We start from the raw sequence: 27,212 nt of genomic DNA, 5'->3' as shown, positions 1-27,212 counted from the left end.
CTGCATGTTGCACATCAGTGTAATTATGCACATGCCAAGATTAGATGAAAATAATACCTTATATAGCCTTCTTGTGTGTTTCCTTAAACCAAGTCGTGATTCCGCCGCGTTTTTCTGACAGAATTCATTGGCTAATCCCATTTTGTAGTGGCCCAGATAACCGTGGACAAATAATCATGGAAATATGTATTTTATAGTGTTTTCTTTTATAGACTTAGAGCATGCTGCATGGCATGAAATCAGAAGGAATATACATAAGTTCCTGTGGCAGGAGCCTCAACTGGGTGGGCTCAGCAGAGAGGGAGGAGGCTTTCATACACAAGAATGTCCAAGAATGGCAACTTAAGTACGTCCACCATAGTATGACATCACTGGTAGCACTGTGTCCTGCTTGGCCTTGGGATTTAGGATCGAGACACATCCTGCAAATTGGGTCTGTGAAGTCATCAGTGGTCTTTCGCCTATTTGAGTTCAAGAGTTCAATGATGAAGTCACCACATATGAAACTTACTTTTAGAATAGAATAGAATGGACTTTATTGTCATTATATTTTCATATAACAAGATTAAGGACTCCAGGTTAAGGTGCTGTATTGGCTACAAATATGTGGTAAAAATAAATAACACAAGAGGTAATAAAGGAAAAACCAACAATTGAAATAAACAGACTACTATCCCCAAAAAATTATAAGCAATCCTGTACAATATACAAAACACTACAGAAATGCTACTAAATACTGTACAATATACAGAACAAGACAAGAGTACCGGAGTAATAAAATAACAATCAGTGTCAGACGTATTGCACTCGAAAGGTAATACTGCACAGTAGGTTATTAGGTTAGGATATTGTTTAGGGGTGAATTATTATAAGTTTGACTTCAACATGGCGACAGCTCTGGGAAAGAAGCTGTCTCTGAGCCTGTTTGTTCTGGCTCTGATGCACCTGTAGCGCCTGCCCGATGGTAGCAGGTCGAACAGGTGGAAGCCAGGGTGTGTGCTGTCCTTGGTGATGCTTTTTGCTTTGTTGAGGCAATGGGAGTTGTGTAAATGGTGTCAGTAAAATGTGCCTTAATCCAGTCCTCAAACCTTCCAATACTTGACTGAGGTGCTCTGTATATGCAAGTGATCAATATATTTTTGCTTTTTTCATTAAATATTTCAATAGTTATACATTGTAATATATTATTCATAGAAACTTACAGTTTACCACCTTGCAGTGCAAGTCCTTCTTCACGTATGCTGCAACTCTACCTCCATTCTTGTTGTTTCTATCAATGCAATTTAATTCATATCCTTTCAATCCGAAATAAGTTCCTTTTTTGTCATCGATCAATGTCTCTGATTCTGCAATCACTTTGAAGTGTTTTTGGAATTTGGAATTTTTCCAAAAATTGTTTCATGCTGCTGTAGTTCGCACATAAGCTTCTGCAATTAAAATGGATAATTGACAGTGTGTTGTTTGAGTTTATGTTGGTTTTGTACTGTTCTTCCGTTTTATTTAAACAATAATTACTACTGCAGGAAAAACAGTTTGTGTCTGGATCTCTATCATTCTGCACTTCCACTCTTTTATGATCAATATGGCAAAAGGTATTTTTGCCGGTTTGACGGTCCCTCCTTGTGTGATTGAATACTGCCTGTGTGAATATATTAATCTTCTTAGCAGGATACGTCACCAGAATAACTTACTAATTTTCTGCTTATGGTCAGGTTAAGTGTTTTGAAATAATTGATTAGAGCAGCGATTGTCAAACTGTGTTAGACTACTAGTCTAGTATTAGTACCAGTCAGAGTAGTGTACAAAGAGATATGGAAAACTAAGCGAGTGGCGCATACAATTAAGGCATCCTGACATCAGTTTTCCTGACAAAATAAACCAAAATAAGTATCAATACAGTTTTAAATACACTCCAGCTCATAAACGTAGGATAAAACATCAAAGTAGTATAAACAATGTCAACTGCGGTGTGTCTGCCTCCAATGTATTGTTTGTATTTACTGTGCTGTATGCCTGTGCTTTTACTTTCGCTTTTTAAAATATTTTTCATAGGTTTTGCTGTGGGGAGTCATGGCCTCCTGATTTCATTATCACCATGTTAACTTCAATACTGAACCAATGCTGCTTTTTACTGCAATATTTTAACAGTTAGTTGGGATTTTTGATGATACCTACAGAAAAAGTGTAATTTGAAGCAAAGTTTTGTTAGGCTAAGTGTATTAATTCACTGTTACTGAGAGGGCAATATACCACGTTTCCCATGTGCATGAATGCTTGCTTACCGCGCACAAGAAACTGTAGGTATTGGCTCTCCAGCCTTCCGAACGAACCTTCACTTCCCATGTATTTCTCCTTTCTCCTTTTTCCACATTTTTTGCGAGTAGTGCCATCCCCATAACGCACAACAGAGCATGTTTACGCAGCAAACACTCATCAGTTAAAAGAAATGTACCATAAGGAAGTGCAGTGCTGCTTAACTGCGGCTTCAAACTGGTACGTAACATGGCGCCCTGTCAGCACGTCCATGCCTTTTGACCATTCATTGAGGAGATCGCTTGAGACCAGGTTGTCTATACTCTCTCTATACATGACTCTGCCTCTAGTGGGATGCTGGCTCCATCTAGTGGTGATCAGTTGATTAAAGTACAGTGTTTTATTTTCCAATTTCAAACTGTGTGTAATGTTACAGCGGCCAAAAATATTGAATATACGTGTTTAATAAAACCCATGCCTTTTTTTTATATGAATACTTAGGCCTACTACGCTACTTTGTTTTAACATTGGTCAGTGTCGTGGTACTTAAAAAGCTTTTTTCCAAGGTTCTTGGTGAAAATAGTTTGAGAATCACTGGATTACAACCAATAACATAAAGACGGACGATACCGTCCATTTTCAAGCGTATTATTATCTGTTCTGTTGTTTTTGTAAATAAAAGAGAACAATTATTTTAGACAATCCCTTTTGTCATCTAGTTATTGTTTTCAATAATGAACGTGCTACAGGATCTTTTTTTAAAATTTCGGATCAATACATCGCTCATGTCATTTGAGTATGTTTTAATGTTTTAATAAGACCACTACTACGTTTGTACAAACACTCTTAAAGCATATTGCTCGGACAAAGAAAACTGTTTTGAATATTATTACTTTTTATTTTGCTCCCATATATGCATGACATCAACCACCTGGGTTGAAACTGAAGGAGTAAAACAGAATGGTTAATGACACCATTAAATATGGTCATTTATTGAAGTGCACATGTAAATTAGGTTCCTGTTTGTTATCGATGTCGCAAACTTGAGCATTCCCATAGTCTGGAATTTTCAGACAGCCTTCTCTATTTCATTTAGCATCTGCCACTGAGTTCCCTATAGCAAGTATAATATCTTTGTATTCTTCATATTTATTTAACCTTAAATTCATGTTTGTGATGAGTCATATGCTACTATGCAACTAGCGATGTAATGATAAACAGCAATAATGATTGATTTATTGATTGAGAGTTTTATTAGTAGATTGCACAGTACAGTACATATTCCGTACAATTGACCACTAGATGGTAAAACCTGAATAAGTTTTCAACTTGTTTAAGTCGGGGTCCACGTTAATCAATTCATGGTATAAATATATACTATCATCATTATACAGTCATCACAACAAGTTAATCATCAGAGTATATACATTGAATTATTTACATTCTTTACAATCTGGTGGGGGATGGGGAGGGGGGGTTAGGTTTGGTTGATAACCACGGTAAAATTCCCGACGGTTAATATAACAGTTTAAAATTAAAATGATGGAAAAACCGAGATTGATAATTGCACTTTGATTAACTCACGGACCAACTGGCGTCAGCTCGTTATCTTAAATGCTAACATGAAAACAAGAGACGATAACGTTTTTCACCATTAAGAAATGACATACCCCAATCTAAACTTAGATATACTACTGTCTGATCAACTAAGATATTCAATTGTGCACATTCAACCTACAAACTGTGCTCTCTTAAAATAGAGTGATCGTTCTATACTCAGAGAATTATGATGTTTTTACGGTGCGTTCAAGGGCCGCTGAAGAGAGTAAGACGCAACACCCACCAAAAATAATAAATAACAATTACAGATTTTATTTGTGATGCACTTTTCATTTAAACAAATCTTAAAATTCTTCAGTACAAACTAATATTCAAAACATTAAAAAATAGCCATTAAAACAGGTAAAGTACTAAGACTAAAACACTATCAGTATGTGCGTTTCCATTACACCTACAAATGCGTAAAACCTAAATATCGCAATAAGAAACTGATAATGGAAACACCCATATTTCGGAAAAACAGTCTCAAATATCGCCAAAACCTTTTTAAGCTCTCATGAGGTGGTTTTTCAGACATTTTGATATTGAAATGTGTCGCAAACGCATGATGGAAATACTTTTTTTTAATTTACAGGGCACCTAAACACCGAACCGGCGGGGACAACTAGGGCAAAACTAAACATATAAAAAGGACAATTAAGAGATTGGATAAGTTTTTGTTCTTTTGTGGTTGCAATGCCTAAATGTAAGTATGAACACCTGGTTGTGCAGATAAATTGACGTCATATTAAGTGCTCGTAATAAATATTGTGATTGTTGGTCCAATACACCATATTTTCTTAAGTCAATTTTCATTACAGAAAGCTTGTTGTTGTTGTTGGGCAGGAAAGAAAACAGTTTTATTCAACATGAATGACCACATTATAGCGTTTTAGGTGGTATTTGTTAACATCAAGAAAATATTGTTGATAGTGTTAATAAAGTAGATGAGTAATCCTCTTGTAGGCTCAACAGCATACTGAATCTTGAAATCACACGCAAACATAGCTGAACAACCGGGACATCTATAGCTGCACGCAATCCATTTTGCGTCTCTGTCTTCATTAGTATGCAACATATATGCTGATCATCAAAACTGTTACGGATTGTACAGGGACATCGTTTAACTCTATATTTATTTATATACAATAATATGAAGTGTGAACTAACCCAAATATGTGTATGGTGTTTGTGTCTATGTGTGGGAATTTAATGTTGAGTGTTACCAGTAGTGTTGAGCGAGAGGCGGAAGTCCAAAGATGGGCAAGGCTGGCTCGGAAGTCCGTGACCTGGCAGGAAGTCGGGGGCAATAGAGAGGCGTCAATGTCTGTGTCCAGGCGGGAGGTCAAGATCCAAAAGGGGCAGCTAGAGAACCAAGGGGAACACAGGGAGACGAGACACACTGATCATAACGTGGGAGACGACAAGGGGGACACAAGACCAATCAACACGGAGGGAGGAGAAATACAGAGAGAGAGTATGCGTATATCTTGTAGAATTTCGGCTTACTGTACATGAACAGGTAGCTACGTTCAGGACCAGGATAGCAGGTTGTGCTAGTTTAAGAAGGCAGGTCTTCTCATCAGTGACAGGTGCGTTGATTGCAGATGATTAAATGCAGCCGCTTGCTGCAGCTGGAGTGGTGCGCGCCTGGCACGCGCCTGGCGCGCTCTTGGAGGTTTGCCCAGCGCAGCGCACAGATGAATGTGCGCTGGTGTGTGCCTGGGCAATGACAAAACGGCCACAATCACTCGTCCTCTGCGCACGGCAAATCTAGGGCGCCCACAAAATCGAATAAAAAGATAAGTGGATAACAGTGTGCACGTCTGCCGTCGCTCACATGTGCGCCACTGAATGCTCAAGGGGTTTTGCCGTTTGTTCACACATGAAAAATTGGAGGGAAAATTGGCCACAATACTGGGAGGAGAAAATGTAAATAAAATAACTTAGCACGCGCATTGTGATTTATCAACACTGGTCACTGTAATGGAAGCAAAAGTTAGCATTTTATTCAGCATGTCTCAGAAGGACATGCAAAACTGACAGTTCCATCCGGCTGCAAGATTGGTGCTTGCGCTGCAAAGACAGATAATGGACAGACGAGATTATTAACACATTTCCTAATATATTAGACACATTGCCTATTCAGCATTTTCTTTTTATAATTATATAGCTTCTGGATGACTTATGGGGCTGATTAAAACAGATTCAAGTGATGCATTTGATGTCTACTGACGTATTTTTTTTAGTGTTGTTCAAATGCGCTGATGATGCGATCCATAGCCTCGCGCACAGAATAAGTGTCAGTGTGCATATGTGTAGTTGTCTAGATTGCGATTCAGAAAAGGTGTTACAGATTATAGATGTGTGCTGCTGGTTCAACATGTCACACTTAGGCAAGGAGCATGTCAACATGCATCTGCAAAAAATTATAAAGTGTCTGTTTGCTAAAAGCCCCGTGTGCATGCAAAATCCTCATTTGAATAAGGCGGTCTGCACCACTTTTCAATTGCACACTCAGTGTTAGTAGATCACACGCAACACGCCCGCTCATAGTACACACTATTTTATTTTTTTCCACACGCTGTTTAGCACGTGGAATTTGGATCTTAGTAAATCAGGCCCTCTGTGTTTTGCCAAGGTCTTTTATAGGGCTTAATTGTATTCACATTATTTAATTTTCTTTGCAATTTGGTGTGGGAATTAATGTCAGACATGTAGATTGTATCGGAGCTTATTGTTGTCATTGTATTACACTTTCATTACAGTTTATTTTCAGTAAATATCCAATAAAGTCTATCAATTACTTGACTTGTAAGATAGAATTTGTTTACTGTTTATGTGTTTCCATGTGTTCTGCGAAAATTAAGCAGCAAATTTTCGACCGAACGTTTGTGGCACATCTGTTAAGCAAAGATCCATTATATTTTGATGCATATCTTATTCTCTATCAGAATTTTTATCTTCTGTTTTTATTGTTTTAAATTCTGTAATCACAACATATTGCATAGTTCTCTACAAAGCAGAACAAAATAAACCAACAAATGAATGCCGTTCTACGAGTTAGTCACGTTTCTACAGAGAGCGACATCACCGGGATCAGAATAAAAACTGGCACGGCCCGCCCAACGTTTTACATCATCCTCTGTGTACTTGGGCTGCACAATTCTGCATAAAGTGTTAATCCCGATATTCTTGCTTAAATTTGAGATCACAATTCATTTTTACAAAGACAAATGCACACACATACACACACACTCCTCATTGTCTTCTCTATGCTTTAAAGAAACGTCAAGCGGCTGCAATTCGAAGACAGTAGATGCCATTAGTGTGCCATGGCACAAAATTACACGGTTCAACGTCTCATTGACTGCCTGCACGACATCAAAGCCTGGCTTTAAGCTAACTTCCTGAGCCTAAATGAAGACAAAACAGAAGTTATGTTGTTTGGTCCAAGTCGCTCTCCCTTCCCCAACGTTGGCCTCTGCACTCAGACCCCGTATCTCAGCGACTGTGTCACAAAACTGGGGGTAAAGTTCGACTCAGATTTTAAATTCGAAAAACAAATCAGCAGCGTCGTTCAAAAAAGTTTTTATCAATTACGCCAAATAGCGAACCGCGTCTGTCAGGACATGATCTCGAGAAATTAATACACGCCTTTTTCTCGAATCATTTAGACTACTGCAGTGTCCTGTATGTAGGCATTAGCCAGGCCTCCTTCGCCCGCCTGCAGCTTGTGCAGAACTCTGCTGCTCGTCTGCTAACACAGACCCGCAGACGTGAGCACCTCACCCCTATATTAGCGTCCCTTCACTGGCTCCCTGTGCGTTACCGAATCAATTTTAAACTCCTTTTATTTGTTTTTAAATGTCTAAACAACCTCACACCAACATATCTCTCCGACCTCCTTCAGCTTTACTGCCCCACCCAATCCCTAAGATCAGCCGATCAGCTGCTACTGACGGTCCCTGACACAAGGCTGAAGCTTAGAGGTGACAGAGTTTTCGCCGCTGCTGCTCCCAAGCTCTGGAACGACCTACCTCTGAGTGTTAGATAAGCCTCCTCTCTTCCTGTTCGTAAATCTCTCTTAAAAACATACTTTTATTCCTTGGCTTTTAACACTCACTGATATCCATCCTGCAATGGCGCCCCATTATACACCTGTTGTGAACCTGTTTTTATGTTTTATTTATTTATTTTTTATCATTTTCTGTTTGTGTTGTGTTGTTTGCTCGGTTCTCGTATTATCTTTTAACCTGCCCATTGTACAGCACTTTGGCTACCCCTGTTGTAAATTTTAAATGTGCTTTATAAATAAAGTTGATTTGATTTGATTTGACTGTCCAGGCTACGGTGTGTTGCGTAGCCAGGAAGTAGTCTTTGCCAAGAAGCTGAATGTAACAGTTTAGTCTTATGTTGAGACCTACAAAGTGTTTATACTGCTATAGCTGTTTGATTGTAGCATGGATCTTAGTTGTAGTTTTCATTACCAAATTTGGAGGTGTTGAAATTGCCATATATGATTGCTAATGCTAATCAGTAGCATGTATATGGCAAATCTTATTTAAATTAGCATCGAGGTAGTGCATTTTGGAAAAGTGTAGCCTTACTGTACGTTTGAGCGTTTTCTATAAGACGATTTTTTGCTTGATTTTGAGATCACAATTAATTTTTACACACACACACACACACACACACACACACACACACACACACACACACACACACACACACACACTCCTCATTGTCTTCTTTATGTCTTTCATTCTTAATGGGAGGTCCTGTAAGAACGGTTGTCGGTAGACTTTCTTAATAAAAATGAATAGAAACAACCCATCAAGTCAAACACATGGCACACTCGCTCAGTCCACAGTAACAATCATGCACCTAGTAGACAAGACAAAAAAGAAATGTACAATTAATTTTTGAGATCACTCTTCTTGTGAGCTTATAGCCAGGAAGCCACAAAAGTGACACTAGTGTCATGATGCGTTCGAAAATTGTTTAATCAAAAATAAAGATAGAGTAGTGGTTTGGAGCAATACAGTATTTGCGTGTGAAATGTGAAGTGTGGCATGGGTTAAATTGCGTGACTGTCACTGGCAACCCTGTAACATGTTACTACAGTATATACACTTCTGTTAGAATTTGATAAGCACTTATTCTTCTGTTTTTTCAGCACAATATTAGTTTTGGGTGATTCTTCGGTATCGATCCAATACAGGAGGAAGATTTTTCATATCAATGATGCTACTTATATTTAACATTTTCAACATTATTGAATGATAAAAATTATTTTTATAAAAATTATAATTGGACAAAATCACAGGATGGTGGTGTAACAAGATCAATTAATATGTAAATTACTTAATACTTAAGTAAAAGTCCTCCTGTGTCCAGGATGTTATTCTATGTTTGTAAACAATAACAAAAACGACATGATTTTGTGATGATTAAAGTATCGATCTAGTCATTGTAATAACGACTATATACGACTCTTAACTTGATATCGTTTCATTCGGTATTTGTATCATTCCACCCATTTTTTTTTTACATTTAGGGGCGCTAGATTGCTTGATTGCACATTTAGGTGGCTATTTTGAAGAAACTAGAATATAAAACATGTTTTGTATCTGGGGTGTAACGGTACGTGTATTTGTATTGAACCGTTTCGGTACGGCGGTGTACCAAACGAGTTTCTAAGCTAAAGTCTTAACAAGCTGCTTTTTTTCTTCCACCTCTGTCTCAGCACCCAGCATTGTCCTACCCACACAACCACCTGATTGATTACATACAAAGCAATAACAGCCAATCAGCTGTGCGTATTCAGAGCGGTAACAGCCAATCAGCAGTGTGTATTCAGAGTGCATGTAGTCAATGCTTCAGTGTCGAGCAGATAGTTGTTTAGCAGGTGAGCATAAGGCAGCGTACTCTCCAGAAATTTTAATAAACACCTCCCAGTCAACTACTACTAACATCACTATGAGCCTGTTGACGTTCTAGAAACTTAGCAGGACTGCTTCACCTCAAGCAGTCCTGGCTTGAGGTGAAGGCTAATTAGCTTTTAGTGTAACGTTAGCTCATTTTGCTGTGTGTGTGTGTTTGTGTGTGTGTGTGTGTGTGTGTGTGTGTGTGTGCGTGCATGTGCGTGTGCGTGTGCGTGTGTGTGTGTGTGTGTTAGATGCAGCAAAGCCCTGTCTGTCTGTTATTTCACTTGAACTCCATGGTGTTCAGGGATGAATAGTCTCTCCTATTGCTATTGTACTATTTTTTCAGCAATAGTTACATTAATCATTAGTAATGTAGCAGCCTAGTTTTGAATGGCAAGGTCACTGCTATCACATGTTGATAAAAATATAACATTTACATAATAAAAATCAACTACAGTCACCCCAAATGCTGTAATAAATTAAGCATGATAAGTTGACTTGAAACTGTTTAATGTTGCACTTTTTATCTGTAGAAGAAAAGTTTTGTCATTTTATTTAATCTGAGCAACACCTTGAGGCAGTTTAATATGGATTAACATGCGCAGAATTATTATTGTGTTCCCAATGTTAAAAGGATAAAGCCATTGTTTACAAATTTGGTAAATAAATAACCCAAAAATTTATATTTTGTTTGTTTTCTTACTGTACCGAAAATGAACCGAACTGTGACCTCTAAACCAAGGTACGTACCGAACCGAAATTTTTGTGTACCATTACACCCCTAGTATTGAAGCATGATTTGTCATGATCAGTTGCCCGGGTCATGGCTTGATTTATATTTTGTGGCTTTTTCCCTTTGTTAGGCTGTTTCCGTGCCCTAACCGCTTTCCTTTTGTTTACTTTTGGTTTCCATTGACACTAATTCTCCACACCTGCCCTTGTTTTAGTAATTAGTGTTCCCCCCCAGCTGTTTGGTAAAGTACTCCCCTTTATATGTTCTACTCACCCAGCACAAGTCTCGATGAGCTTCAAGCACACCTGTGAAGTGAAAACCATTTCAGGTGACTACCTCTTGAAGCTCATCGAGAGAATGCCAAGAGTGTGCGAAGAAATAATCAGAACATAGGGTGGCTATTTTGAAGGAACTAGAATATAAAACATGTTTTCAGTTATTTCACCTTTTTTTGTGTAGTACATAACTCCACATGTGTTTATTCATAGTTTTGATGCCTTCAGTGACAATCTACAATGTAAATAGTCATGAAAATAAAGTCATTGCATTGGATGAGAAGGTGTGCCCAAATTTTTGGCCTGTGCTGTACATAATTTTTATTGGAAATGTAGCTTGTTCTTGCACAGATCACCGACTTAGGATAGATAATTAGGTAAAATTACGATACAGAGCCTCCATGTGACATTCCAATAAAGAAAAATGGGTATATTTCCAGTCTCTGCGTGGCAATCTGGACACATTAATAGTGGTTTGGCTTGAGAAATTGCATGTGATTATTAGACTAAGTGCACATTAATGCAGCACATACATGACATCCTGGCTCTGCTCAGCCGCACAGCTGAGAAGCCTCCTTCCACATTTGTAATAGAGGTAATGATGGTAATGATGACGATGATACCACAAGGATATTCCTGCACTAGAAAAAGAAGTGAATGCTCACATGATACTTGCGTTTGAATTCTCCGCTATTTGTCAGCACAAGGGCCAGGCAGGACTATCAAAGTGCTCTTTGCTGACACTAAAGTAGGGAGGACGGAACCAAGCAGAATGTCAAGCAGCAGCTGCAGACAGAGCCGAATGGAGTCACTGGGTTTGTGAAATTTGCAGGGTAGGTGTTTTTTACTTGGCGTTTTTTGCCCACATGAGTGTGGGTTCTCAGAAAAAATAGTTTTGTCGGGCATTGTTATTTTAATCATGGCTGTAGCAGGTAATTCCCCTGGTTTTTATTTTATCAACACTTGTTGCCATTTTCTTGTTTGATTTTTTTTTTATGTAGCTGGAATCCTGAGTATTGATATGCCATTAATGTACCAGACAAGACAGAAAAACACAATTACTTACTTCGAAGTCTGCAGATTTAAGGAGTGGTACCTTTCATTTTTGTGTGTGTTCCTGTGTTAAAAAAAAAAACTAAAAAAAAAAAAATAATAATAATAGTTTTTTGACATAATACAAATCCTGTTTCCATATGAGTTGGGAAATTGTGTTAGATGTAAATATAAACAGAATACAATGATTTGCAAATCATTTTCAACCCATATTCAATTGAATGCCCTACAAAGACAAGATATTTGATGTTCAAACTCATAAACTTTATTTTTTTTTTTCAAATAATAATTAACTTAGAATTTCATGGCTGCAACACATGCCAAAGTAGTTGGGAAAGGACATGTTCAACAGTGTGTTACATCACCTTTTCTTTTAACAACACTCAATAAACGTTTGGGAACTGAGGAAACTAGTTGTTGAAGCTTTGAAAGTGGAATTATTTCCCATTCTTGTTTTATGTAGAGCTTCAGTCGTTCAACAGTCCGGGGTCTCCGCTGGCGTATTTTACGCTTCATAATGCGCCACACATTTTTGATGGGAGACAGGTCTGGACTGCAGGCTGGCCAGGAAAGTACCCTTTTTTTTACGAAGCCACACTGTTTTAACACTTGTCTTGCTGAAAAAGGCAGGGGCGTCCATGATAACGTTGCTTGGATGACAACATATGTTGCTCCAAAACCTGTATGGACCTTTCAGCATTAATGGTGCCTTCACAGATGTGTAAGTTACCCATGCCTTGGGAACTAATACACCCCCATACCATCACACATGCTGGCTTTTTAACTTTGCGCCTATAACAATCCGAATGGTTATTTTCCTCTTTGTTCTGGAGCACACCACGTCCTCTGTTTCCAAATATAATTTGAAATGTGGACTCGTCAGACCACAGAACACCTTTCCCCTTTGCATCAGTCCATCTTAGGTGAGCTCGGGCCCAGCCAAGCTGGCGGCGTTTCAGGATATTTTTGTTAAATGGGTTTGGCTTTGCATAGTAGATTTTTAACTTGCACTTACAGATTTAGCGACCAACTGTAGTTACTGACAGTGATTTTATGTATTGTTCCTGAGCCCATGTGGTGTTATCCTTCACACACTGATGTCGGTTTTTGATGCAGTACCGCCTGAGGGATCAAAAGTCCATAATATCATTGCTTACGTGCAGTGATTTCTCCAGATTTTCTGAACCTTTTGATGATTTTACGGACCGTAGATGGTAAAATCCCTAAATTCCTTGCAATAGCTCGTTGAGAAATGTTGTTCTAAAACTGTTCGACAATTTGCTTACAAACTGGTGACCCTCACCCCATCCTTGTTTGTGAATTACTTAGAATTTCATGGAAGCTGCTTTTATAGCCAATCATGGCACCTACCTGTTCCCAATTAGGCCACACACTTGTGGGATGTTCCAAATAAGTGTTTGATGAGCATTACTAAACTTTATCAGTATTTATTGCCACCTTTACCAACTTCTTTGTCACGTGTTGTGGCATCAAATCCTAAAGTTAATGATTATTTGAACACAAAAAAAATATGTATCAGTTTGAACATCAAATATGTTGTCTTTGTAGCATATTCAACTGAATATGGGTTTAAAATTATTTGCAAATCATTGTATTCCGTTTATATTTACATCTAACACAATTTCCCAACTCATATGAAAACAGGGTTTGTATTTAACAATGAGAACATTGTGAATTTTGTGCTGTCTAGTTGTTATATAAATGGGTTATACTTGTACCGTCCGTTTCTACCTTCAAGCTACTCAAAGCGCTTAAACAGTATTTCCACATTCACCCATTCACACACTGATGGCGGGAGTTGCCATGCAAGGCCCTAACCACGACCCATCAAGAGCAAGGGTGAAATGTCTTGCTCAAGGATGCAATAGACGTGACTAGGATGGTGACAGCTAGGGATCGAACCAGGAATGCTAAGATTGCTGGCACAGCCACTCTACCAACCGAGCCACACCGTCCCCATATCTTGTTTTCTTGTTACATTTCTGAGTCTAATTTGCAAGTATTAAATAAACTTTGAATGCGGTTGCAATTGTAAGACAATACATGCCATTAGTGTACGCTCTACAGGCTAGGGTGTGTTGCATAGCCAGGAAGTAGTCTTTGCCATGAAGCTGAATATGACAGTCTAGTCTTATGTTGAGACCTACAAAGTGTTTATACTGCTACAGCTGTTTGATTGTAGCATGCATCTTAGTTGTAGTTTTCATTACCAAATTTGGAGGTGTTGAAATCGGCATGTAAGATCGCAAATATTAATCAGTAGCTTGTATACGGCAAATCCAATGTAAATTAGCACCGAGGTAGTGCAATTTTTGAAAGTGTAGCCTTGCTGTACGTCTGAGCGTTTTCTATTAGAAATGCTTGTATGGAAGTATTATTTGCAAATGCATATCTCAATCTGCGTCTGTAATCCAATTCACTCGTCTTTGTACTAATGTGTGTGTGCGTGTGTGTGGGTAATCAAAACTGCCTGTACAGGTTTTAAGTTTTCTGTCCGTATTATGATTAGTCTATGGGTAAAAAAATATTTGTTTGTCCGTATTTCCTCGATTGATTGTCTTTTTACTTGTACATTTTTGCGACGTTTCTGCCGTGAAAGAGTTGTGTGTGCCTTATCATGGTTGTGTGTCTGTATTCAGATGTGTGTATGTGTAAAGAAGTCTGTGTGTAAGAGTTGTATGATCGTAAAAAACATGTGTCTGTCTGTAATCAGATTTTTGAGAAGCAGGAACCCTGATTCAAATTAGTAATGTTATAACATAGATGGGACACAAATATCGAATTTCCTCTGTCCGGAGGTGGGGCTTCCTGCGATAGGGTGACTGAGGTCCTCTTTGTGGTCTCCTAAGGTTTGGACGTGCCCTAAACACCACCCCAGAAAAGCATCCGGGGGCATTCTGACCAAATGCCCGCACCACCTCATTTGGCAAATAATTTTTGCAACAATAATACTTCTATGTATTTGCTTTGTTGGAGTGCTACTTGTGTGCTTGTTTTACCACCAAGTGTTTGAGCCATCGCATACATAGTCTGCTACTGGACTTGACGACAAACAACAAAGGTGTTAAAACATCACATCGTTGATTTTACATGAGTCGATACTTTGTAGTACCAACAGACTTTTGTTCCAGACACCCACAAATAATAACACAAACAAATTTCATAGGCGAGGTGAGAGCCACACGAACACTACCATTGCACTTTCTACAAGTTTTTTTTTTGGATTCAACTGTGTTTCTCGCCTTCTTAATCAAAGTGTTGGCACTTGCAATTTTATTTGGTCTCATGGTGGATTATTTTGCTGTAGACTGAATAATCACGATATGCGGGCAAACGTATCGCAATTTATTACAATGATTGGCTGTATGATAGGAAACATAAAAAAAAACGAACAAACTTTTGGCAACAATTTTTAAGTACACAATCTGAGGTACTACTTTATTTAAGGTTTGAGACACCTTGATATATATATGAACATAGTTTTGTAGCAATAACAAACACAGTTGTTGCTATAATGAAGGATGTATTGCACATTTGTGTCATTTTAACTACATTCTCACAAATATTTCCAGTTTTAAAAACATACTGACCACCAGTGACGTGTGGTGAGGATTATAGCTGGTGAGGCACTGACGTAATCAGAATCAGATTTACAAATATACAGTATGCGCTCTGCGCATATTATTTGCCATTTGATTGGCAGCAGTTTACAGGTTACCGGTATGTTTAATTTCTGTCCGACAAAGTGTCGCCCACAAAATGTGCATTTCATTAAAAACGAAACAAAAATAATGTTATCGCCGTCTTACCTTTACTTATAAATGAAGTCCATGCGCCAGTCCTTCTGGATAAAAATAGCCGTCACTTTCTGGTAGGAGTCCTCCTTCACTTCCTTCAGTTTTAAGTCTTGTAAGAGTTCCACATAGTTGCCGCGATTAGCAGAGCTCATACTCTCATCATTTCCACGAAATGCTAGCTGTTACGTCTGTTCGGCTTTGTGATGCCGGGTTCGATTCCCTCGAGGATGCGTCAAGTGAACACAGCAAAGGTAAGATATACAACATGTATTTAAATAACAAAAAGAGCTATATAACAAAAATGCTAGAGCTAGTAGAATAAAACAAACAAAGGACGCTAGCATAAAAGCTAGGATATACAACAATGAGAAATAAACTGGCACATAGGCACATAAAACAGTAAAACAAAAACTTCAGCATGAGAACTGGAATGAACAATGAATGGCTAGCGTGAAAAGCTTAGCGAGAATATACATACGATATAGAGTGCAGGCGTAACTTGTTGCGTGAAAGCAAATTATGAACCCAGAATGAACAAACAAAAGAGGACGGCTTATAAAGTGACGGTGATTATCTGTAGCAGGTGTGCGGGGCGTGAGCAGCAGGTGAACTGATGTGTAACCATAGTGATGGACAAAAACAGGAAATAAACGGGTCAGACTGAGAATGAAAAAACAAACATGTGAAGATCTGAGCAGCAGATCGCAACAGTACTCCCCCCCCAACAAAAGACAGATACCAGATGTCTCAAAAAACACAAACAAAAACTTGAACCCCCTCCCCAAAACCAGAAAGTTCACAAACGAAGGGAGGGCGGAGGGAGGCCACGGTGGAGGGTCGCCAGATTGCATGTCGCCGAATCCACCGAGGACACATCATGTGGCGGCGGCGGGTGGAACGCTGCTGCCGAAAAAGTTTTGGCGGCCGACCTCGAAAAGGCCACATTAGTGGCCGCCTCGTAGGATGAGGTGCCCGGCGAGGCGGACGACCCGGGCACGGCCACATCCGTGCCCGACATGGAGGAGGGAATGTCTGGCGAGGAGGACGACCTCGCAGAGGCAACGCCCGCGGTCGACGTGGTGGACGACACCTCAGCACCGAAATCCCAGCAGGCTTGGAAGCAGCAGACGAGGGTGCGGGGACTGCAGCCAAAGCAGGCCCGAGTGCAGCTGGCGAGGATGATGCGGGTGCTTCAGCCGAAGAAGGCGTCGGAGGCGGCGTGGTAGCCGCAGGAGTCATCGGAGGCGGCCTGGTAGCTGCAGGAGTCGTCATTGGCGGCGTGGAAACCGCAGGAGTCGTCATTGGCGGCGTGGAAACCGCAGGAGTCGTCATCGACGTGAATGCAGGCGTAGTCGTCGGTGGTGCTGGTGTGGGTTCCAGCCCCGTCGTCGACGCTGGTGTGGGCTCCAGCCTCGTCGTCGGCGGTGCTTGGCGGTGCTTGGCGGCGCGGAGCTGGTACTGGTGCTTGGCAGCTCGGAGCTGGTACCGGTACCTGTCGTGGTGCTGGTACTGGAGTGGGCTCCAGCCCTGGAGTTTGTGCTGGCGTGAGAACCAGTTTAGAGTCTGAAACTGGCGTGAGAACCAGGCTAGAAACATTTTCTGGTGTGAAAACCAGGCGAGAGTCTAATTCTGGCGTGAAAACCAGGTCAGAGTCATGTGCTGGTGTGAGAACCAGACTGGGAGGAATGCCAAACACCGGTGGAGGAGAACGTGCTTGAGGTAATGACCTAGCAATATTAAACACCGGTGGAGGAGGTCTACTTGGCCGTTGAGACTTGGCCGGGGGAAAAACAGGTGGAGGAGGTCTACAAGGCCGTTGAGACTTGGCCGGGGGATAAACAGGCCGAGGAGGTATACAAGGCCTTTGAGACTTGGCCTGGGGAAAAACAGGTAAAGGTGGTCTGCATGGTGGCTGTGGTTTAGAGGGTAGTATCTGTGCTACCTCCGTAGCACAGCTATAGGTCATAGCCCCTCCCTCCAGACGGGGATCCCAGACCCGTTCCCTATGGTCAGGGACTGACCTTAAGGGAAGGTGGTGGGAGGTTTGGAGGCGGGCCGGCTCCTCCCCTTTAATTTGTCCAGAATTTCCTTTAGAAAAGGGAGGAGCTCCAACCACAACCCTAAGTCGAAGGGTTCCTTCGACGCGAGGGAATTCTTTTTTGCTGGGTTCATACTGTTACGTCTGTTCGGCATTGTGATGACGGGTTCGATTCCCTCGAGGATGCGTCAAGTGAACACAGCAAAGGTAAGATATACAAAATGTATTTAAATAACAAAAAGAGCTATATAACAAAAATGCTAGAGCTAGTAGAATAAAACAAACAAAGGACGCTAGCATAAAAGCTAGGATATACAACAATGAGAAATAAACTGGCACGTAGGCACATAAAACAGTAAAACAAAAACTTCAGCATGAGAACTGGAATGAACAATGAATGGCTAGCGTGAAAAGCTTAGCGAGAATATACATACGATATAGAGTGCAGGCGTAACTTGTTGCGGGAAAGCAAATTATGAACCCAGGCTGAACAAACAAAAGAGGACGGCTTATAAAGTGACAGTGATTATCTGTAGCAGGTGTGCGGGGCGTGAGCAGCAGGTGAGCTGATGTGTAACCATAGTGATGAACAAAAACAGAAAATAAACGGGTCAGACTGAGAATGAAAAAGCAGCAGATCGCAACACTAGCTGCTGTTTGGCGAGGAAGCAGGTCGCATTGATGACATCTTTTAAAATGTCTCGGTTGTCTTTTACCTTAGCATTGTGGACACTGATGTTGAGTCGCCACTGTTCTTCCAAAGCCAAGTCCATCCTCGTCATCCCAAACGTTTTTAGCGCAATCTACCTTTGAATATGAGCGGCCGACCGCTCATGTTTGGCTAGGCTTCTTTGCAAATTCTTTAGGTCACAAAATCCCATTTGAGTCCACACAGTTCCACAGAAAAGGCGGTTTCTTGCAGAACATCCACAAAGCCAGTCTTTTCACGTATACCACTCCGTCTGGAAAGAGCAAGTAACTTTCCATCCTGCTAAATGGAACAAACCATTCAGCTCCGGCGTTGGTCTTCCTTTAGTAATTATCTCTTGCTTCGCTTGAAAGTCCACTTTAGAAAACTGTTTGAGTGCAGAAATGTAGTCATCCATGTTGAAAGTCGGGGTGCACGAGGCGGAAAAAATAAATCGCTGTGGCACTTACCCGCTGAGGCCACCGTATGTCTGGGATCATGAGCGCCCCGCCCCTATTGTGAGGCACGAGAACTGTTCGCCTCACCTCAGATTTTTTTCTCTGCCGTTTTGATGGCTCACCAAGACACAAAACATGTTACTCGCTTCAGCACTTGACTCGCTTATGCCACCGTATGTCTCTGATCATGAGCGCCCCTATCGTGAGACACCAGAACTGTTTGCCTCACCTCAGACTTTTTTCTCTGCCGTTTTGAACGCTCAGCAACACACCAGACAAGAACGCGCTGTGACCGCACGGCAGACAGAGAAGTTTACGAGGGATTGCGAAAATTCAGCGATTTTGAAGAAAAAATAATCCAAATTGGCGAGGCTAGATGAAAATGAAAACTAACAATTACAATTAATTTATCATTATATATTTTATTTGTTTGCATGATCACAGGTGAGGCACTGCCTCCCCTGACCGCACGTCACTGCTGACCACACATGCCAGTCATCCCAATGCATTGTGTGAGCTGTGACCCTTTTTTTGTTTTGTTTTGTTTTTTAAAAAAAAAAACTCCCACTTGTCTCTTCACAACTCGCAGAAGAGGAAGAGGTTTGCCGAAGGAAACAAGTGACATATCATTTCCTGGTCGTTGGTTTGACGTCAAGGACGCTCAAAAAGAGCGGTAGTCTGATTAGTCGCTAGTGTGGGGGAATGAGTCGCCAAGCTGGAGGGGGCCATCGGTTTATCTGAGACTGGGTCGCAGGATTGCGCCCTACAACCCCCTGCTCGGCCTCATACTATGAAAGATGGACTGGCTCATAAGTCACCTGGTAATGTGAACTTCACCAGGATGAACAGCTAATGGTTTTGGTTCTTTTTTTTTTATTCCTATTAGTGGAACTGTGACAATTAGGTTATGAAGATAATGTGCAATGAGGTTTTCTGCTCATGTTCCTCATCTTTTGACCTAATAAGTCTAGGGGAAGCTCTAGATGGATTGTCATGCCGTGTGTTGTTTACAATATACTGGTATTATTTTTGCACTATGACTCAGTCTTCTTCTGATAAGCTTCCGCACAGCCTGTTCATGCACACTCTGCGGCTATTCCCTCATCAAGCACGCTAAAGAATGTTTCAGTGTACCTTGCAGTTTGTTATTTGGATAACATGTGCTTTGTGGTTTGCATGGGTATTTCTAATTCTTGCTTACACGGCAGAAACAAAGTCTGTCGACAGGTTTGACCTACAATTGTGACCTAGCTGATGTTGTCTTGATGACTTTGGTGTAAGATGAAGAAGGTGGTGTGAAGGCAGACAGGATGTGGTTCACAGAAGACGCTGAATCAAGCAATTTTAAATAATTTGGTATGCAATATTATATTCTTCTAGTGCATTCTTGTAATGAGGATAATAGTGCCTTAAATATTCGCCCAGGTAACTCCAAGTGCAATGTGATTGATTAGCCTGAACACCTCTTTCATAGCGTCAGCGCTAATTGTGTTGCTCACACTAAAATTAGTAAACGAAGGCTATTTAAAAGATTATGCTCAACTCTGCTAAAGTTGTGGCTGCATCAATCATGACAATTTGACAATTTTCTGAAATTTTGCTTTGTTTTAACTGCCTAAAAGTGTAGTCTTTTACGAGTTAAATATCTGTGCAACATCCTGTTACAAAATTCAGGTCATCAGGGTTGCTCCGTGCAATGTTTTAAGACACAATGTGCCACATTGTTTGGTACTTTTTTTTCCTTTTTTTCTTTTTTTTTACACCACCTTGGACTGCATGACATTTTTTTTGCCTTGAGCTTTAATCTCATAAGCAGATATATGATTACTTTGTATTTGCTCTGAAAATTAACCCTTTTCAGGGAAGTTGTAATCCTATCCTAAAATGTCTTGTCGCTGTAACCCTTTTAGCAAATAACATTACAAGTGAAAGTATATTTAACTTTATTATTTTTTCATTGCAACGTCATCGTCTTTACTATTGCACGGGCCTTTTATTGGCATCTATGTTTAACTTACCAAATATGGCTCACATAAATTAGAACAATACATGTGTAGGTAGTTTAATATGTATACATACTATATCAATATTTATGTACTATATATATGATGTACTTTATTGCACTTAAAATTTTTTCTTTTTCTCAAAGATCGACAGTGTGCCTCATAACCTGGTGTGCTTGATGTATTATTTCTGGTTGTGCTTATTCTGGTTGTGGTACATGATGTAATGATAAGTGTGACCAGTGGATGGCAGTCACACATAAGCAATACATGTGGACTTCAGGTTGACACCTGTTCAATAAATGATGCTAGCCAATACCGGTAAGCAAGCAGGACAAAGACGTTCATGTTTTATTGAGAATATTGAACATTAAACACGTCATTCAACAATCTGTCAAAATGTTTTAGTACAACTTTGGTAAACTACGAAGCCGCACCGCTGAATGGAATGTCGGAGCATTATGGCGACTGTAGTCAGACGCTTCAACATACGGTTATTCTTAAGGACCCCAAAATGGCACTATTAGGAGCCATATTATCCGGTGTTTTGTTTCGCCCTATTATGCAACTTTTCTTACCTATTGGTACTTGCTATTGTTTTGAACTGGTGATTGGAGGGACGGCGTGGCGAAGTTGGTAGACTGGCTGTGCCAGCAATCTGAGGGTTACTGGTTCAATCCCCACCTTCTACCATCCTAGTCACGTCCGTTGTGTCCTTGGGCAAGACACTTCACCCTTGCTCCGGATGGGTCCTGGTGAGCGCCTTGTATGGCAGCTCCCGCCGTCAATGTGTGTGTGAATGGGCGAATGTGGAAGTACTGTCAAAGAGCTTTGGGCTCCTTTTAAAAAAAGGGGTAGAAAAGCGCTATACAAGTACAACCCATTTACCATTTACCATTGTGTATTCGGGCTCTGCATAAGTCCCGAAAATTTGCGTGCATGCGCCATTTTCGTCAATAAGCTCATTCATCCACTGCTGTTGCCATTTATATTACAAAGTAGCGTATAGTTTTAACTTATATCTGTCAATAAACTCGCTATGGAGCGCAAAAAACTACAACAAAGATGACGGGGAGAGGACGCTGTCGAAGTGGAGGCATGTAAATAAGACCTCCCAAAAAATGGCACATCCTGAAGAGACGGTTAGAAAGCGACCTGAGGATGGTCTGTAAAACATAATCCACACAACATTTTACACAAAGAACCACCATTACATGTTATGTAGACCACAAGGAAGTGTTTTAAATGTAGAAAAAAATGATAATATGGCCCCTTTATTGCGCCTTATAATTCGGTGTGCCTTTTGTATGTAAATATATCTGAATAGACCCATTCATCAACAGTCCACCTTATTATCCTCTTTATGGTCTAAAAAAACATCACTTACATTTTTTTCCACTTGAAAAAACTGTAGCTGAAAATATGCTAATTTACTTACATTTCTTTAAAAAATGCTCTATGTTCCTGCTATGACGAATGCTATTACAGTATTATGCTGATACCAACCACAAGATTATGACAGAATGATGCAGTGCCAGTGTACACCAGCAACAATGTGCACATTGTTTTGGTGACAATGAAAACAGGTTTTGGTTATATTTTTGTCTTTTACTGCATCTGATTGGATGTAGCAGATTTTTGGTATGTTGGTCTTTTGTGTTATTAAAGTATATGTCATTTACTCCCTATCCAGAAAGATGTGGCCTATCTGCAGCAGTGGCTCGAGGCGTTTGTGATGTCCTTTGAGAGGCTCATTGACGTGCACTCACTCGAGCCTCGTAGGTAAGACGTCCTTTCCTTGACGCACACTTGCAGATTCCACTGTTTTCCCCAAAGCAGATTGAACTTAGACTCCCTGCAGCGAAGTTGCTTTGACATGTTTATTTTACGATGCCTTATGTCTCCTCCCTCGCATACTTTCCCTTTCCATCCAGGCCGGTGGAGTGCACTTCCGACGTGCCCCAGCTTCCAAAGGAGGTCCTGGTGTTCCTCAGCAATCAGATTTGGCAAAGTGGGCTGCACCTAACAGGCAGCCATGACAGCAACAACAGCATCCCCCACCCTCTGCTACTCCTGAAGTTCTTGATCATCGTCTGCAGGTGAGGACTAATTAAAGCATATAGTATCTCACAAAAGTGACCACTCACCTTTTAGCAACCATTGTATTATAGCTGAGCTAAATATACTTTAGACTAATCAATGTACAGCTTGGAAAGCAGTATTCATTTTCTTTCCTCCTAAAATGTCTAACAACTTATAATAATAATAATAATGGATTAGATTTATATTGCGATTTTCTATTGTTAGATACTCAAAGTGCTCACAGAGATGTGGAAACCCATCATTCATTCACACCTGGTGGTGTTAAGCTACATCTGTAGCCACAGCTGCCCTAGGGTAGACTGACGGAAGCGTGGCTGCCAGTTTGCGCCTACGGCCCCTCCGACCACCACCAATCATCCATTCATCATTCATTCACCAGTGTGAGCGGCACCGGGGGCAAGGGTGAAGTGTCCTGCCCAAGGACACAACGGCAGCGATTTGGATGTCAATAGGTGGGAAGCGAACCTGCAACCCTCAGGTTTCCGGCACGGCCGCTCTACCCACTACGCCATGCCGCCTCAACTTTGTGGCGATCTGGCGTTCACGTACGAGTCGAGTCTTTTGAATTTTCTGTCAAGTCGAGTTCACGAGCCATTTGTTTGCAAACTGTTTTAAATTGCAAATTACTTGCATATGTGGACTACCTGACTCAACTTGAGTCAACCTTTAAAAAATGAGCCATGAGTCAAAGGAAACAAAGTGACATTAGGATGCACTTTTCTGTTTAATTGTTTTGTTAGAGGGGCACAACACTTTATCTGAAATTTTGCCTATCATTTACAAAACCCAATACCAGTGAAGTTGGCACCTTGTGTAAATCGTAAATAAAAACGGAATACAATGATTTGCAAATCCTTTTCAATTTATATTCAATTGAATAGACTTGATATACAGCTTAAGTTGTTCAACAGTCCGGGGTCTCCGATGTGGGATTTTAGGCTTCATATTGCAACACACATTTTCAATGGGAGACAAGTCTGGACTAGAGGCAGGCCTGTCTCATACCCGCACTCTTTTACTACGAAGCCACGCTGTTGTAACACGTGGCTTGGCATTGCCTTGCTGAAATAAGCAGAGGCATTCATGATAACGTTGCTTGGATGGCAACATATGTTGTTTCAAAACCTGTATGTACCTTTCAGCATCAATAGTGCCTTTACAGATATGTAAGTTACCCATGGCCCGGGCACTAATACACCTTCATACCATCACAAATGCTGGCTTTTGAACTTTGAGCCTATAACGGTACGGATGTTTATTTTCCTCTTAAGTATCTTGTCTTTGCAGTCTATTCAATTTAATATAGGTTGAAAAGGATTTGCAAGTATTCTGTTTTTATTTACGATTTACACAAGGTGCCAACTGGTTTTGGGTTTTGTAAAATACTCAAGTAAGACAAGAACACACATGAAGAGTTCAAGTACCTAGGAGTCTTGTTCACGAGTGGGGGAAGAGTGGATCGTGAGATCGACAGGCGGATCGGTGCGGCGTCTTCAGTAATGCGGACGTTGTATCGATCCGTTGTGGTGAAGAAGGAGCTGAGCCGGAAGGCAAAGCTCTCAATTTACCGGTCGATCTACGTTCCCATCCTCACCTATGGTCATGAGCTTTGGGTCATGACCGAAAGGATAAGATCACGGGTACAAGCGGTTGAAATGAGTTTCCTCCGCCGGGTGGCGGGGCTCTCCCTTAGCGATAGGGTGAGAAGCTCTGCCATTCGGGAGGAGCTCAACGTAAAGCCGCTGCTCCTCCACATCGAGAGGAGCCAGATGAGGTGGTTCGGGCATCTGGTCAGGATGCCACCCGAACGCCTACCTAGGGAGGTGTTTAGGGCACGTCCAGCTGGTAGGAGGCCACGGGGAAGACCCAGGACACGTTGGGAAGACTATGTCTCCCGGCTGGCCTGGGAACGCCTCGGGATCCCCCGGGAAGAGCTAGACGAAGTGGCTGGAGATAGGGAAGTCTGGGCTTCCCTGCTTAGGCTGCTGCCCCGGCGACCCGACCTCGGATAAGCGGAAGATGATGGATGGATGGATGGACAAGGTGCCAACTGGTTTTGGGTTTTGTTAAATACTCAAGTAAGACAAGAACACACATGAAAGCACCTTTAAGCATTTGCACCATTATTTTGGAACAAGGTTGTGGTAGAAGAAAGGTAAAAATATAACAAATCTATTTGTGGCAGTATAAGATAAAGCTGTGTTTAACTTTGACTTTTGTATCTCTGCCCATAACTGTGGCGCATTCAAGGAATCTCAATTAAAAGTAGAAACACAGGCGTGACTATAAGTAGACAGGGGAGACTTAACTCCAAAAAATTGCACTAATGATAATATGCTTAAATTATAATTATAATAATGTATTACTATCACTCGTTATCCACTGATGTAAATCAGCTAATTTATACTTTTCTCTCTGAAGTAAAGGGAAACTTGACATATATATAATTAGCTTCAAGTGAATAATGACAGGTTATATAATCTAATATTGAATTTGTTGGCACTTTTTTAGTAAAAAAAATAACTCACTTTTTTTTTTTCAACAAAACCACATTTCTTAAGGGGTGCTTATTTACATCAGAATGAGAATCAGAATAGTTTTTATTGCCATTGTTTGAGAACGGGTTCACAAACTAGGAATTTTTCTTGGTGCAATCGTGCAACATAAAACAAATATAACACAGAATAGAATAACATGAGCTGTAACTGAGCTATCGGATCTTGTTATTATTCATGTGCCTAATGACCGAGGGAAATACATTGTTCAGGTGGCTAGGAGGTGGGGGTCTGGGAGGACCGTAGTCTCCTGCCTAAGGGGAGAAGGGAGAATAGTTTGTGTACAGGGTGAGAAGAGTCAGCTGTGATCCGACCCACACACCTCCTGTTCCTGGAGGAGAACAGGTCCTGGAGGGGTGGAAGCTTGCAGCCAATAATCTTCTCAGCAGCACATACTATGCGCTGCAGTTGATGCTTATCCTGGACTGTGGCACCCGGGGAACCACACGGTGATGGAGGAGTAAAACTGCACCAGCATCTCGATCGGCACGTTAACTTTCCTCAGCTGCCGCAGCAAAAACATCCTCTGCTGGGCCTTCTTGATGAGGGAGCTGATGGTCGGCTCCCGCTTGAGGTCCTGGGTGATGGTGGTGCCCAAGAAACTGAAGGAGTCCACAATGGAGACGGGGGTGGGAGAGTCAATCAGGGTGAGGGGGGATGGTGGGGCTGTGACTCTCCTGAAGTCCATGATCATCTCCACTGTTTTCTGGGCGTTCAGCTCCAGGTTGTTGAGGCTGCACCAGGACGCCAGCCGGTCCACCTCTCTCCTCGTCGCAATCCGAGATGAGCCCGATGAAGGTAGTGTCGTACGCAAACTTGAGCAGCTTCACCAACTGGTGATTGGAGGTGCAGCAGTTTGTATACAGGGAGAAGAGCCAGGGGGAAAGTACACAGCCCTGAGGAGTACCAGTATATGTTGTAGATATGTTAATTCCTTTTTTATAAAGTCAAAAACTGAATTAAGGTATTTTGTGTTTATTAAAGAGCTGGTTTGAACCAAACCCATGCAATAATTAGGTTCTCGTTCTGGTCGTGGAACTGTGGACCAACTCTATATTCTCGGAATGGTCCTCGGGGTTGCATGGGAAATTGCCCAACCAGTCCACATGTGTTTTGTGGACTTGTAAAAGGTATTTGACCTTGTTCCTCTGGAAGTCCTGTGGAGAGTGCTCAGAGACTATGGGGTACCTGACCAATTCATTGTTGCGGTCCACTTTCTATATGATCAGTGTTAGAGCTTGGTCCGCATTGTCCATAAGTCGGACCCGTGTCCTGTTAAAATTGGAGTCCACCAATGCTGCTCTTTATCACTGGTTCTGTTTACAACTTGTATGCAATCATTAGATTTGCAGTGCATGCATGCATAGTGGTAGTGATAGTGATACCACGTGTGTGTGTATGAGGTGCCGACTTTGGGTTTAGTGTGGGTTGGAGGACCCTTTAGGAGTCTAGGGGCCCAAAATATGGCACTGCATCCTTAGCACCAAGTCATTGTTTTTAGCTCTGCCTTAATCCTCTTGTACATGAAATTCACTGCAATTCTCTTTCAGTCAAGCAAGTTATTTAATTAGTTGGACCAGTGGTTCTCAAATGGGAGTACGCGTACCCCTGGGGGTACTTGAAGTCATACCAAGGGGTACGTGAGATTTTTTAAAAATATTCTAAAAATATCAACAATTCAAAAATCCTTTATAAATATATTTATT

General features: G+C 41.1%; 1 protein-coding gene across 3 annotated transcripts in view; it reads left to right on the top strand.

Moving 5' to 3' along the window:
• nbeal2 (neurobeachin-like 2) overlaps nt 1-27,212 on the top strand; it is a 146,985-nt gene that overhangs the window by 13,032 nt on the left and 106,741 nt on the right. For all 3 annotated transcript variants that reach the window (XM_061915773.1, XM_061915774.1, XM_061915772.1), the window contains exons 2-3: nt 22,542-22,630; nt 22,783-22,947. In XM_061915773.1, the coding sequence (XP_061771757.1) occupies nt 22,542-22,630; nt 22,783-22,947 (254 nt within the window). The remainder of the gene's footprint in view (nt 1-22,541; nt 22,631-22,782; nt 22,948-27,212) is intronic.

This window comes from Nerophis ophidion, linkage group LG11 (genome assembly GCF_033978795.1).
Source record: "Nerophis ophidion isolate RoL-2023_Sa linkage group LG11, RoL_Noph_v1.0, whole genome shotgun sequence".
Classification (NCBI taxonomy): domain Eukaryota; kingdom Metazoa; phylum Chordata; class Actinopteri; order Syngnathiformes; family Syngnathidae; genus Nerophis; species Nerophis ophidion.
Note: the sequence above shows the minus strand (reverse complement) of the source record. Positions and strands in the feature narration are given on the sequence as shown.